Raw genomic sequence first — 12675 nt, 5'->3', positions numbered from 1 at the left:
AGTACATCTACTTTAAGCTCGTTTGTGAAACTGTTGTTTTGATACTTTGATAAGTTAGTATTTAAAAAATTAACATTTGATATATTATTGGTGATTATAATAAGCACAATAAACTTCCACTGCTCATTTTTTCTGTTTCACATTAAGCGCACATACAACACTTTTGTTCTCAAGCGATGAAATGTTCTCAATACTATACAAAGGACCTCAGAGAAAACAAATATATTCCCTGGTTTTCACTTGAATCGATATCACAGGACGCCACATTTCTGGTGCTACTGTCTCCTGTCAATCAGCAGAAGAAAATGATTTATGACTTGAGCTATGGACAGACTCTATGTGCTAATGGCGAGACAAACAGGTTCAGAATCAGATGTCACTGCCCTGGGGTAGGCACCTGTTTACACTAGACATTTTTCACCCTCGCCAGCACATTAATTGTCTCCTTTTTCATTATGAGTATTCTACCGCTGCTTTGACTGTGAGGGCTGATTAACAGGCTGAGCGCAAAGATCATTAATGTGTTTGCCAGCTCTGGAGCAGCAAATCCTTCTAAGATAAAATACAACAGATTGTATATTGTTCTGGACAATATAGCCATTGCAAATGAAAACAAAATGTATCTGTTATTGTGGAATTAGTGCTGCTGTGAACATTGGTAGCTTTAGGTACAGTACTGTGTGTTTATCTTTAACATAAGCAAAAGGCCACTCTGGCTACCCAGAGAGTGATATAAGGAACAGAAAAAGCACTGAGGCTCTGGACTGGAAAGAGAAGGACAGACAGAAAAGGTGGAGGATAAGGAGGGTGGAGATGGGAGGAAGGTGGAGGGCAGGAGGGAGAGGAGACAGGAGGAAGAGGAAGGTGGAAGATAAAGAGGGCAGAAATGGAGTGAAGAAGGTGGAAGGCAAGAAGGAAAGGAGACAGGAGAAAGAGGAAGATGGGGGATAAAGAGGGAGAGGAGACAGTGAGTGGTTCAGAGGGAGGAGATGGGGTAAGGCAGGAGGGAGAGGGAACATGGAGGGATGAAGGCGGACTACACAAGGGAGTGGGAGGGTGGAAGGTGTTGGGCAGGAGGGAGAGCAATGGAATTAATGTGGTGGAGGAAAGAAGAGAGAGAGAGAAGAGGGCAGAAGAGAAAAGAAAGAAGTGAGGAGATAGAGGGAGAAAGGTTCTGTGTACACATTACAGACACTGCTACAGTTCTGTACTCTTACACTTATAAGAGTATCTCATTAGCGTGAAAACAGAGCAGAATATAATAACAATTGTTTAGAACTTACCTCACTGTTCAAAAAGCAATAGAAAACCGACACAAAGAAGCCCTAAATATAGAAAAGAAACAGACTTTAATGGCATATTTAGTCTTTTCAAGCCACTTATTTTTTAAAACACATTTCTGAAGCTGCCAAGATACCAAGCTGTAGGAGGAAGACTTTTTGGCTAATTCTAACTTCAAACTTAGATCCCAAAGCATGGTGATATTATAGTCCTTAATTCTATCCATTGAAATCAGTCCTGCTGGCAGGGCTGCCTCTAGGCTGTCTGGCACCTTGCGTAGAACTCAACATGACATCCTCCCCATCCTGTGCATAACTTAACATAGAGCCTTCCCCAATTTGGTGGTGAAAGCTGTGACACACAGAGCCCCTTCCTAAAGTAAGGGTGAAGGCTCCAGCACAACATTCCCTTTTCTCTCTTCCCTTCTACCCAACATCTGCTTCTCTTTCTCTTACCCTAGTATTTATCTATACTGATGCCCACATGGGGGCAATTTTATAATTGTATTCCAGTTAAGCACCTGAAGGGCACAGGTAGTGACCTATTCTATAAAGGAACCTAGGTGACAAGGTTCCATGATCAAATACTAACATAACCGGCAATCGACATGCCTAAAATTTAGGTACTGCCACTTGTGCCATAGAATCAGATACCACGACAGGACTGTCAGAAATTTAAGTTTGGTCTAAAATCTCCATCCTGGAACTGGGAAACCTGGTAGCTCAGACCTTCCCTTAATCTTAATACTATATTTTAGGTATTTGTTTTCATTTTCAAGTATTCCTGCCTAGTTTATAACACTTAATCCTCCTCATCATTCCCAGTGCATCCTGGGACTTGTAGTTCTCCACCTGCACTGGACTGTTTCTATATAAGGTATGTGGGGACTGGCATGTTCTCATGTGACTTGTACCTGGAAGGACTGCAGGAAGGAGTTAAAGTAGATGAAGACAATTCGAGAGATCTCGTCTTCCCCAGGGGTGACAAAGAACAGCATATAGGTGATTCCCAGTAGAGGCAGCAGCACTAGTGTGGCCTTCACAGCTTTCCTGGGGAAGTGAAAGTTCATTTATTCAGTAAAAAGAATTTCATCTTATATCTGGATTTAAAGTGCTCCTCCAGTCTAAGCCACCTCTAAAACAAGAGGGCAACCTGTGTGTGGGTTCACCAATCTTTTGGGTCTATGGTCAGCTGGCACAGAGGAAGCACTCCAGGCTGAGGGACAGTCATCTCCTCTGATCCCCAGCACTGGTGCACCCTTGGGCTAGTCAGTAGACAGCAGCTGAGCTTCTTTCCCTACAGTTCTCGCACGCCTCTTGAAAACTAGCTGAGAAAGAAGGATAATGGTATGTAAAAATTGGAACAGACCAGCTGTTGAGGTTGTCAGGTTGATATTCAGAAGGATCTGGTGGGCCCAGGGCTTTTTTTGAGGGGGTACTTGGGGTATTGAGTACCAGCACCTTTTCCATTGTCTGCTAAAATTGACCCATGGTCCCCAAGTTTTAATGAAAGATCTCAGTCTCATCACACCAATTCTGCCTTGTTATAGATTCTATGACTAGTTGCAGGGGGCCTGGCTATTATGGGGTGGGTCTCTCAGTGCCACCCCATTCCTGAAGGGTGGCCTGGCATTTGAGTACTGGCACCTTTTTCGTTAGAAAAAAATGCACTGGGTGGGCCCAATATTCAGTGACACTATTTGGTAGCGCTGTTGAATATTTCCTCCCACTGCTATCACTCTCTGGCTAGTGCTGGGGTGGTCCATGGATGGAGCTGAAGAGGAGGAGTTCTCTGGTAAGAGAACATTATTTTACTCTGTGCTTTGGGAACTTAAAGATTGGGGTTTAAAGAAGGAACTGTAGGTTATTGATAGGCAGAATAAAAAAAAAAGAAAAAGAAAAAGCAAACTTTATCAATTAGTCTCTATACCCTTTTCCCCATAGTTTTAAAACTTGAACTTTGTAACACAGCATTAACAGATAGCATCTAACAGGCACAGTAGACCTAGTCCTTAGTGGAGCAAATGATCTGGTGCAGGAGGTAATGATGCTGGGGCCTCTTGATACCAGTGATCACAACATGATCAGATTTGATATAAGCTCTGGAAATCCAATACATTCGTATTTAATTTTCAAAAAAATAGACAATGATAAAATGAGAAGAACGGTGAAAAAAAAAACTTAGAGGAGCAGCTGTGAAGGTCAAAAATTTACATCAGGCATGGATGCTGTTCAAAAATACTATCCTGGAAGCCCAGACCGAATATATTCTTTCTATTAAAAAAAAAGGAAGGAAGACCAAACAACAGCCGGCATGGTTAAAAGGTGAGGTGAAGGAAGCTATTAGAGCTAAAAGAAAATCCTTCAGAACATGGAAGAAGGATCTGACTGAAAATAATGGGAAACTACATTAAGAATGGCAAATCAAATGCAAAGCACTGATAAGGAAGGCAAAGAGAGACTGAAAAGAAGATTGCGTTGGGAGGTAAAAACACACAGTAAAAACTTTTTTAGGTATATTAAAAGCAAGAAGCTGGCAAAAGAATCGGTTGGACTGCTACATGACCGAAGGGTAAAAGGGACAATCAGGGAAGACAAAGCCATAGCGGAGAGATTAAATGAATTCTTTGCTTCGGTCTTCACCGAGGAAGATGTGGGAGAGATACCGATGCCAGAAATGGTATTCAATGCTGATGAGTAAGAGAAACTGAATCAAATCTCTATAAACCTGGAAGATGTAATGAGGAAGTTTGAATCGCCAGGACCAGATGGTACACATCCCAGAGTATTGATAGAATTGAAAAATGAACTTGCAGAACTATTGTTAGTAATATGTAATTTATCTTTATCAAGCATGGTACAGGAAGATTGGAGGGTGGCCAATGTTGTGCCAATTTTTAAAAAGGGTTCCAAAGGTGATCCAGGAAATTACAGACCGGTGAGCCTGACGTCGGTGCCGGGCAAAATGGTAGAGAACAAAATGGTAGAGAACAAAATTACAGAGCGTATTCAAAAGCACAGATTAATGAGACAAAGCCAACATAGATTTAGTGAAGGGAAATCTTGTCTCACCAATCTACTACATTTCTTTGAAGGGGTGAATGAACATGTGGATAAAGGTGAGTCAGTCGATATTGTGTATCTGGATTTTCAAAAGGCATTTGACAAACTACCTCATGAAAGACTCCAGAGGAAACTGGAAAGTCATGTTGATCAAAAACTGGTTAAAGGATAGAAAACGGAGAGTAGGGTTAAATGGTCAGTATGCTCAATGGCTCAATGGAGAAGGGTAGATAGTGTTGGGATTGCAGATTTTTAACCACTTTGGAACCACAGAAATACAGTATATCAGATTCCATCCCCTTTTCCTTATGCACGAACACCTATACTAATCACAACTGAATATACACATATAAGTTTATAGGGTTATCTTACTCAGATAAAGTTATGCCTGCTATCTATGGCCTCCTCCTGGCTGCTTAAATTGCCTGTGCAGGGCTACCTTGCTGATACTCAGTGGCACCTAACCAGTTAATGAAAGCCAGCCAGTCTGTGGACAGTCACACGTATGTGCTTAAATGCCAATATTTAGGGAAAGGGAAGGGAAATGGGACTTGATATACTGCCTTTCTGAGGTTTTTGCTACTACATTCAAAGCAGTTTACATATATTCAGGTACTTATTTTGTACCAGGGGCAATGGAGGGTTAAGTGACTTGCCCAGAGTCACAAGGAGCTGAAGAGGGGATCGAACTCAGTTACCCAGGATCAAAGTCCACTGCACTACTCACTAGGCTACTCCTCCACTTAACTGCCTAAGTTAAAACAGCCAAATCAGACCACATAAAATTCAGTCCTATCTTTATGCAGTGTTGCTCAGGTGGTTAAGTGCTGAACATCACACTTAACCTCATAAGAGATACAGTAGCCAGCTGCACAAACCCGGATATTCAATGCCGGTGCCTGGACATGGCCTGATATTAAATATCTGAGGATAATGCCAGCAGCAGTTAAAAAAATGCTCACCGCCATTGGCTGAATATCTACCCTTATATGGATAACTTATATACTAATATCCATATGAGTTTCTACTCCATCCCAGCCTGCACCAAAATCTGCCTAATCTAAAACACACAAATTTGCAGGGTTCCAGAGGATGCCTAGCTCTCAGCCGAAGGACTGTTACTGCAATGACCAAACTATGTGCATTGGAAGAGAGATGATTTCTGACAGAGCTGGAGGAAGTTGAAGAGTCAAAAATAGCCACTATGGAATGAATGGGCTGGGATCAACTGAGCCCAGTGGACCTGTGACTGGCCTCCAAAAGCTGGAATTTTATGAACTGGAGAAAGCAAAACCTTCTTCAGTGTATGAGCTCCAGAATCGGGGGACGGTTTGGGAAGGATGGATATGGCATGTGCCACATTTCAAGCAGGTTCTATGTGTAACCCGCGTCTTGCCACATCACTACCCCTAGCTCAGTTCCAACCTCTCGACCTGGGTCACAGAGGCATGTTTCTCCATCACCACACTCTCACTTATTCCTTACTTTCCATTCAGCACAGTCCTTCCGATTCGAGCTTGGGTGGGTCAAAGTCCGGAACAGAGATCTAGGGCTTTGAGAATTAAAATGGGCTTCTCTGTGAGCTCTTACCAGTCCAGGGAGCAAGCCTCCTCACTGCCGCTTTAAGGAACTACAGTGGGGGAAATAAGTATTTGATCCCTTGCTGATTTTGTAAGTTTGCCCACTGACAAAGACATGAGCAGCCCATAATTGAAGGGTAGGTTATTGGTAACAGTGAGAGATAGCACATCACAAATTAAATCCGGAAAATCACATTGTGGAAAGTATATGAATTTATTTGCATTCTGCAGAGGGAAATAAGTATTTGATCCCCCACCAACCAGTAAGAGATCTGGCCCCTACAGACCAGGTAGATGCTCCAAATCAACTCGTTACCTGCATGACAGACAGCTGTCGGCAATGGTCACCTGTATGAAAGACACCTGTCCACAGACTCAGTGAATCAGTCAGACTCTAACCTCTACAAAATGGCCAAGAGCAAGGAGCTGTCTAAGGATGTCAGGGACAAGATCATACACCTGCACAAGGCTGGAATGGGCTACAAAACCATCAGTAAGACGCTGGGCGAGAAGGAGACAACTGTTGGTGCCATAGTAAGAAAATGGAAGAAGTACAAAATGACTGTCAATCGACAAAGATCTGGGGCTCCACGCAAAATCTCACCTCGTGGGGTATCCTTGATCATGAGGAAGGTTAGAAATCAGCCTACAACTACAAGGGGGGAACTTGTCAATGATCTCAAGGCAGCTGGGACCACTGTCACCACGAAAACCATTGGTAACACATTACGACATAACGGATTGCAATCCTGCAGTGCCCGCAAGGTCCCCCTGCTCCGGAAGGCACATGTGACGGCCCGTCTGAAGTTTGCCAGTGAACACCTGGATGATGCCGAGAGTGATTGGGAGAAGGTGCTGTGGTCAGATGAGACAAAAATTGAGCTCTTTGGCATGAACTCAACTCGCCGTGTTTGGAGGAAGAGAAATGCTGCCTATGACCCAAAGAACACCGTCCCCACTGTCAAGCATGGAGGTGGAAATGTTATGTTTTGGGGGTGTTTCTCTGCTAAGGGCACAGGACTACTTCACCGCATCAATGGGAGAATGGATGGGGCCATGTACCGTACAATTCTGAGTGACAACCTCCTTCCCTCCGCCAGGGCCTTAAAATGGGTCGTGGCTGGGTCTTCCAGCACGACAATGACCCAAAACATACAGCCAAGGCAACAAAGGAGTGGCTCAGGAAGAAGCACATTAGGGTCATGGAGTGGCCTAGCCAGTCACCAGACCTTAATCCCATTGAAAACTTATGGAGGGAGCTGAAGCTGCGAGTTGCCAAGCGACAGCCCAGAACTCTTAATGATTTAGAGATGATCTGCAAAGAGGAGTGGACCAAAATTCCTCCTGACATGTGTGCAAACCTCATCATCAACTACAGAAGACGTCTGACCTCTGTGCTTGCCAACAAGGGTTTTGCCACCAAGTATTAGGTCTTGTTTGCCAGAGGGATTAAATACTTATTTCCCTCTGCAGAATGCAAATAAATTCATATACTTTCCACAATGTGATTTTCCGGATTTAATTTGTGATGTGCTATCTCTCACTGTTACCAATAACCTACCCTTCAATTATGGGCTGCTCATGTCTTTGTCAGTGGGCAAACTTACAAAATCAGCAAGGGATCAAATACTTATTTCCCCCACTGTATACAGCACTCCAAGGATTATATTTGGTGCAAACTCAGCTTTACTAAACTTTCTGCAAACAGCAGGCGAATCAATGCTTATAACTCCATCTCTACAGTAGATTCCTCCTGTCCATATTACAACCTCAACTCTTTTTCAAGCTTGATCTTCCAAGCAACATTTAAGTATTTACACATTTATAATCATCGCCTGTCCTTTACCCATCCCAGAGGCTGATAATAACCTAAGGCTGCTCCTGAACTCCTCTGATCACAATCCACATCCCTCAGGCACAGACCCTTTAGGCTACCCTTCTTCCAGCGATGCACTTCTCAAGCTGCACCCTGGCCTTGAACAGGCTTCCCCTGTCCTGGTTCCTACTTTCGGGCTGGTTTCCCACGTACCCACTTTCACAATTGTCACTATTAGGGGTAGCAACTACTCCTCAACTCAGCCTGAGGTTATTTAGGCAATTTGGGTCCCTCTCTCCTCCAAGGGTCCCGGGCTCCGGCAGGGGTACAGGCAACCAAAGATCCCGTGTATCCCCCAACTTTAGTATTTATTAACTTTTACTCCTTCCCCTCTGTCACTCACACATCCAGAAAACGTTTCTCCCTGCATCTTATAAGGAATGCAAAGCCCACATTCTTTTCTTGTTGTGTCACTGCAAAGTAGAGAGCTGTACAGGAATGGGGATTGCAGGAATCCCGCAGAACCTGCGAGTATGGAAGAAGATGTCATGGGAGTCCCATGGGGATGAAAGAACTCATCATGGGATTACTGCAGGGATGGAAGAGGCTGCTGTGGGATTCCTGCGGGAGTCATCAAAATTTCTGCTGATTCCAGAATGAGGCTTGGAATGCACTGAGATGCAACTAGAGTGCTAGAATGAGGCTTGGAACGTACGGAGAGAGGAAGCTGGAACACCAGACTGAGGCTTGGAACACTCATCGGTTGAACAGTGAATACTATCCCAAAAATCAAGGCAGGCTGTTGGGGTTGAGAGGAAACAGAGGGCTGCGAGCAAGTAAATAATAGCATTGGCTCCTGTGGGTATTGGTGGGGATCAAGGAGATAAATTGTGGAGATGGGTGGGGATGGAATGGATCTTAGCAGGTACTGGTGGGTGTGGGTTAGATTACACTGTGGATGGGCAGGGATGGGTAACATTTCTGTCCCTGTGCAACTCTCTACTGCAGAGCCTATGGGATTTACAGTTTTCCCATCACTTTCTTTCAGTTAGGGTCCTCTGCACCCATCCCCAGGCTTTCATGAATTGTAACTTGTTCTCAAACATTTTTCATTGTTCATACAGTCAGTATGAGAAATTCTACAACAGTGATTCTGAAATCTGTCCAGGGTGGCAATGAGCCAGTGGAGTTTTAAGGATATTCATAACATATAAGTATGAGATAGATTTGCAAGTCACTGGTCTGTGGTCCCCCAGGACAGGTTTCAGAACCATTATTCTAGAACACATCAAGGTTACATGACTGATAGAGGACCGGATCTGGAGCCATCAGATTCTTAACCAGGTATGCCGATCCCCTCTGCTGGCCTCCTCTGAATATAACCTAAGTCCTGACCATCTGTGCTTACACATGAGGTTCAAAGTACCTGTACTGAATTGTTTCGGATGTGGTGGAAGCCCGGAGCTTTGTCATCAGGATTCTTACGATATTAAATAGAAAGATGAAGTTGATCTGAAAACAAGAGTGAAACAAAGTCTTGTTAATTTTGTGAAAAGACAACATTGTCCATCCCTATAGGCCATGTGAGCATTCTTCTATCCAAGCATTCGTCCTAGTTAATAATAAGCTGTTCTAATCACATTTTCGAATCTTCTGTTTCTCTGTTATCAGAGTGAATAATTAGACAACAACCTTTGATGGGCAGAACTCTTTCTAGAAGCTCCAGAGTAAAGAGAAAGGCACATATGATGGATCCCTGGAGAGAGGCCACAGTGCATGGCAAAGCCTATATTGTCTTCTTTCAGTTAACTTGACTGCTAGACTGCAAATATTGCAAAACACTGAAGATAAGATGATCATGTGGCAAAAGAGATTGGATCATGTTACACTTACATTAGTCAATTTCCATTGGTTGCCCTTTAAAGTATGGCTTATTTTTAAGCTAGCACGTTGGGTATATAAGATGTTCTTCCAGTTGATATTAGAAAGAGTAATTATTTCCTACTGTTTCAAAAACAATTGAAAGTTTATCAGTTTAAAAAATTTCTGCTTTAGTGATAACAATCTTTTTGGTACCTGTTCCTTTTCATTATTGTGTAATAGTTAATTCTTTGAATCTTTGACTGGGAGTTGGTGGACTACAAGCACTGTTACCATTATCAACTAGGAAAATAGGACAAACAGATGGCTGAATTCTTTATTGGGAGAAAGTTTCATACTGAAAAAACTCTGTGTGCATCCGGATATTAAACATCACAGTTTCGCACTCTCATTCTCTCTCATTGTCAGACTAAAAAGAAGACCCTCTCGCTTTTCAGTTCATCATTAGCTGCTCCCCGTGCTTCTGTCCTGCTCTCTGATAATGACTAAAATGGCTCCAAACTACCATACTTAAGATAAGGACAGTGAAATGAGAACTGCGGGAGCATCTTGAAAGTGCAGCAAACTGCTGGGAAGGAGTCTGGCTTCATCAACAGCGGTTGCTTTTATAGTTTAAGCCTTCACTTTCCCTGACTAAAACCCTGTCGATTTCTATCAGATCTTTGATACTAATAAATACATTTTCTGAAGTTTCTTTCTTGTCTGTGTTTCTTGCCTAGACTCTTATTAAGCACTGTGGCGTAGGGGACTCATTCATACTTTTTCTAGACAATTCTGTGAATATCTGGTGATGCTTCAGAAATGATGTATTTGGATGGGTGCTGGTGCTCCAGGGATTCAGAGTATCCTGGTCTAAGCAAACTCATAGTGGCAGTTTTTTTTGAATATCCCAAGATCACAAGGATTCTCAGCTCACTATCCACCTTATAATTGAAAGAGAAAAACGCCTAGATTTCGACCCAAATCGAGAGATAGACGTTTATCTCACAAAAGCGAATAAATCGGTATAATGGAAAGCCGATTTTGGACGTTTTCAACTGCACTCCATCGCGGAAGCGTACAAAGTTGACGGGGGCGTGTCGGAGGCGTGGCGAAGGTGGAACTGGGGCGTGGTTATCGGCCGAGGAGAGATGGGCGCCTTTCACCGATAATGGAAAAAAAGTATGCGTTTGTAGCTAGAATTTAGGGCACTTTTCCTGGACCCTGTTTTTTCACGAATAAGGCCCCAAAAAGTGCCCTAAATGACCAGATTACCACCGGAGGGAATCGGGGATGACCTCCCCTGACTCCCCCAGTGGTCACTAACCCCCTCCCACCACAAAAAATGTTTCACAAATTTTTATTTTCACCCTCAAATGTCATACCCACCTCCCTGGCAGCAGTATGCAGGTCCCTGGAGCAGTTGTTAGGGGGTGCAGTGGACTTCAGGCAGGTGGACCCAGGCCCCCCCCCACCCCCTGAGGGAGTATTGTGTTCAGTACTGGTCTCCGTATCTCAAAAAAGATATAGTAGAATTGGAAAAGGTACAGCGAAGGGCGACGAAAATGATAGTGGGGATGGGACGACTTTCCTATGAAGAGAGGCTGAGAAGGCTAGGGCTTTTCAGCTTGGAGAAGAGACGGCTGAGGGGAGATATGATAGAAGTGTATAAAATAATGAGTGGAATGGATCGGGTGGATGTGAAGCGACTGTTCACGCTATCCAAAAATACTAGGACTAGAGGGCATGAGTTGAAGCTACAGTGTGGTAAATTTAAAACGAATCGGAGAAAATTTTTCTTCACCCAACGTGTAATTAGACTCTGGAATTCGTTGCCGGAGAACGTGGTACGGGCGGTTAGCTTGATGGAGTTTAAAAAGGGGTTAGATAGATTCCTAAAGGACAAGTCCATAGACCGCTATTAAATGGACTTGGAAAAATTCCGCATTTTTAGGTATAACTTGTCTGGAATGTTTTTACGTTTGGGGAGCGTGCCAGGTGCCCTTGACCTGGATTGGCCACTGTCGGTGACAGGATGCTGGGCTAGATGGACCTTTGGTCTTTCCCAGTATGGCACTACTTATGTACTTATGTACTTATGCCATGTTTAATGGGCCTTTCAGGTTGAGAAAATTGAATGGGCTATTCAGCAGAGTCCGTTGGGGAAGATACCGGGGCCAGATGGGTTGCGGAGTGAATTTTATAAGTTCTTGAAGGAAGAGATGGGTCCCTTTTTGGCTTCTGTTTTAAACAAAATTATATTCCACAACCTAACACCACTAAAGCTGGCACAGATTGTGGTTTTATTTAAACTCAAAGTCTTATTGCCCAATCTATTTATTAACCTATGAGTCTAAATTGCTGGCAAAAATCTTAGCCAATTGGCTGGCAAAGGTGTTGCCTACATTAGTGGCAGAGCCGCAGGTGGGTTTTATCTATGGTCACATGATTTCTAAAAACATGCAGTGGATACTACTGGCTCTGGAATTGGTATACTCTGGGGGGGGGGGGGGGGGGGGGGGACGACACCTGCCTTACTCATCAGTTTTGAAGCCAAAAAGCCTGTTGACAGGTGCTGACACATGGGTGCAGATTTGTGACAATGGGATAATGTCTGAACCTTTTGTTACTGGTAAGGGCACACGCCAAGGCTGTCTGTCATCACCATTATCATTCATTTTGACTCTTGACCCATTTATTTGGGAAATCCAAGGTAATCCCGAGATTCAAGATGTGAAAATTGGCATTCTAAAATAGCGGCCTTTGCTGATGAGCTGCTAGTGTTTTTTTCTGCATCTCATTCCTCTCTTCCTGCGTTACTGGAAAGCTTTGGCGAATACAGTGACTTGTTGGGTTTTAAACTCAATCTGACCAAGTCAGAAGCACTGGCGAGATCCGAATTTCTTAGACGGGGCTGGGGACCCTCCTTTCCGTTATATTGGGCGAATGGCTCCCTTTCGCTATCTAGGAGTCAATTATCTATGTTTGTACAGCGCTGCGTATGCCTTGTAGCGCTATAGAAATGCTAAATAGTAGTAGTAGTAGTAGTAATCTATGGATCCTGGCTTGCTCTATA

General features: G+C 43.5%; 1 protein-coding gene across 1 annotated transcript in view; it reads right to left on the bottom strand.

The window, feature by feature from the left end:
* The window catches only part of LOC115481905 (corticotropin-releasing factor receptor 1-like), a 288268-nt gene that overhangs the window by 22117 nt on the left and 253476 nt on the right, over window positions 1-12675 (bottom strand). The window contains 3 exon segments of the mRNA XM_030221359.1: window positions 1284-1325; window positions 2195-2330; window positions 9166-9251. Coding sequence (XP_030077219.1) covers window positions 1284-1325; window positions 2195-2330; window positions 9166-9251 — 264 coding nt within the window.

Source organism: Microcaecilia unicolor, chromosome 12 (genome assembly GCF_901765095.1).
Source record: "Microcaecilia unicolor chromosome 12, aMicUni1.1, whole genome shotgun sequence".
Taxonomy (NCBI): Eukaryota; Metazoa; Chordata; class Amphibia; order Gymnophiona; family Siphonopidae; genus Microcaecilia; species Microcaecilia unicolor.
Note: the sequence above shows the minus strand (reverse complement) of the source record. Positions and strands in the feature narration are given on the sequence as shown.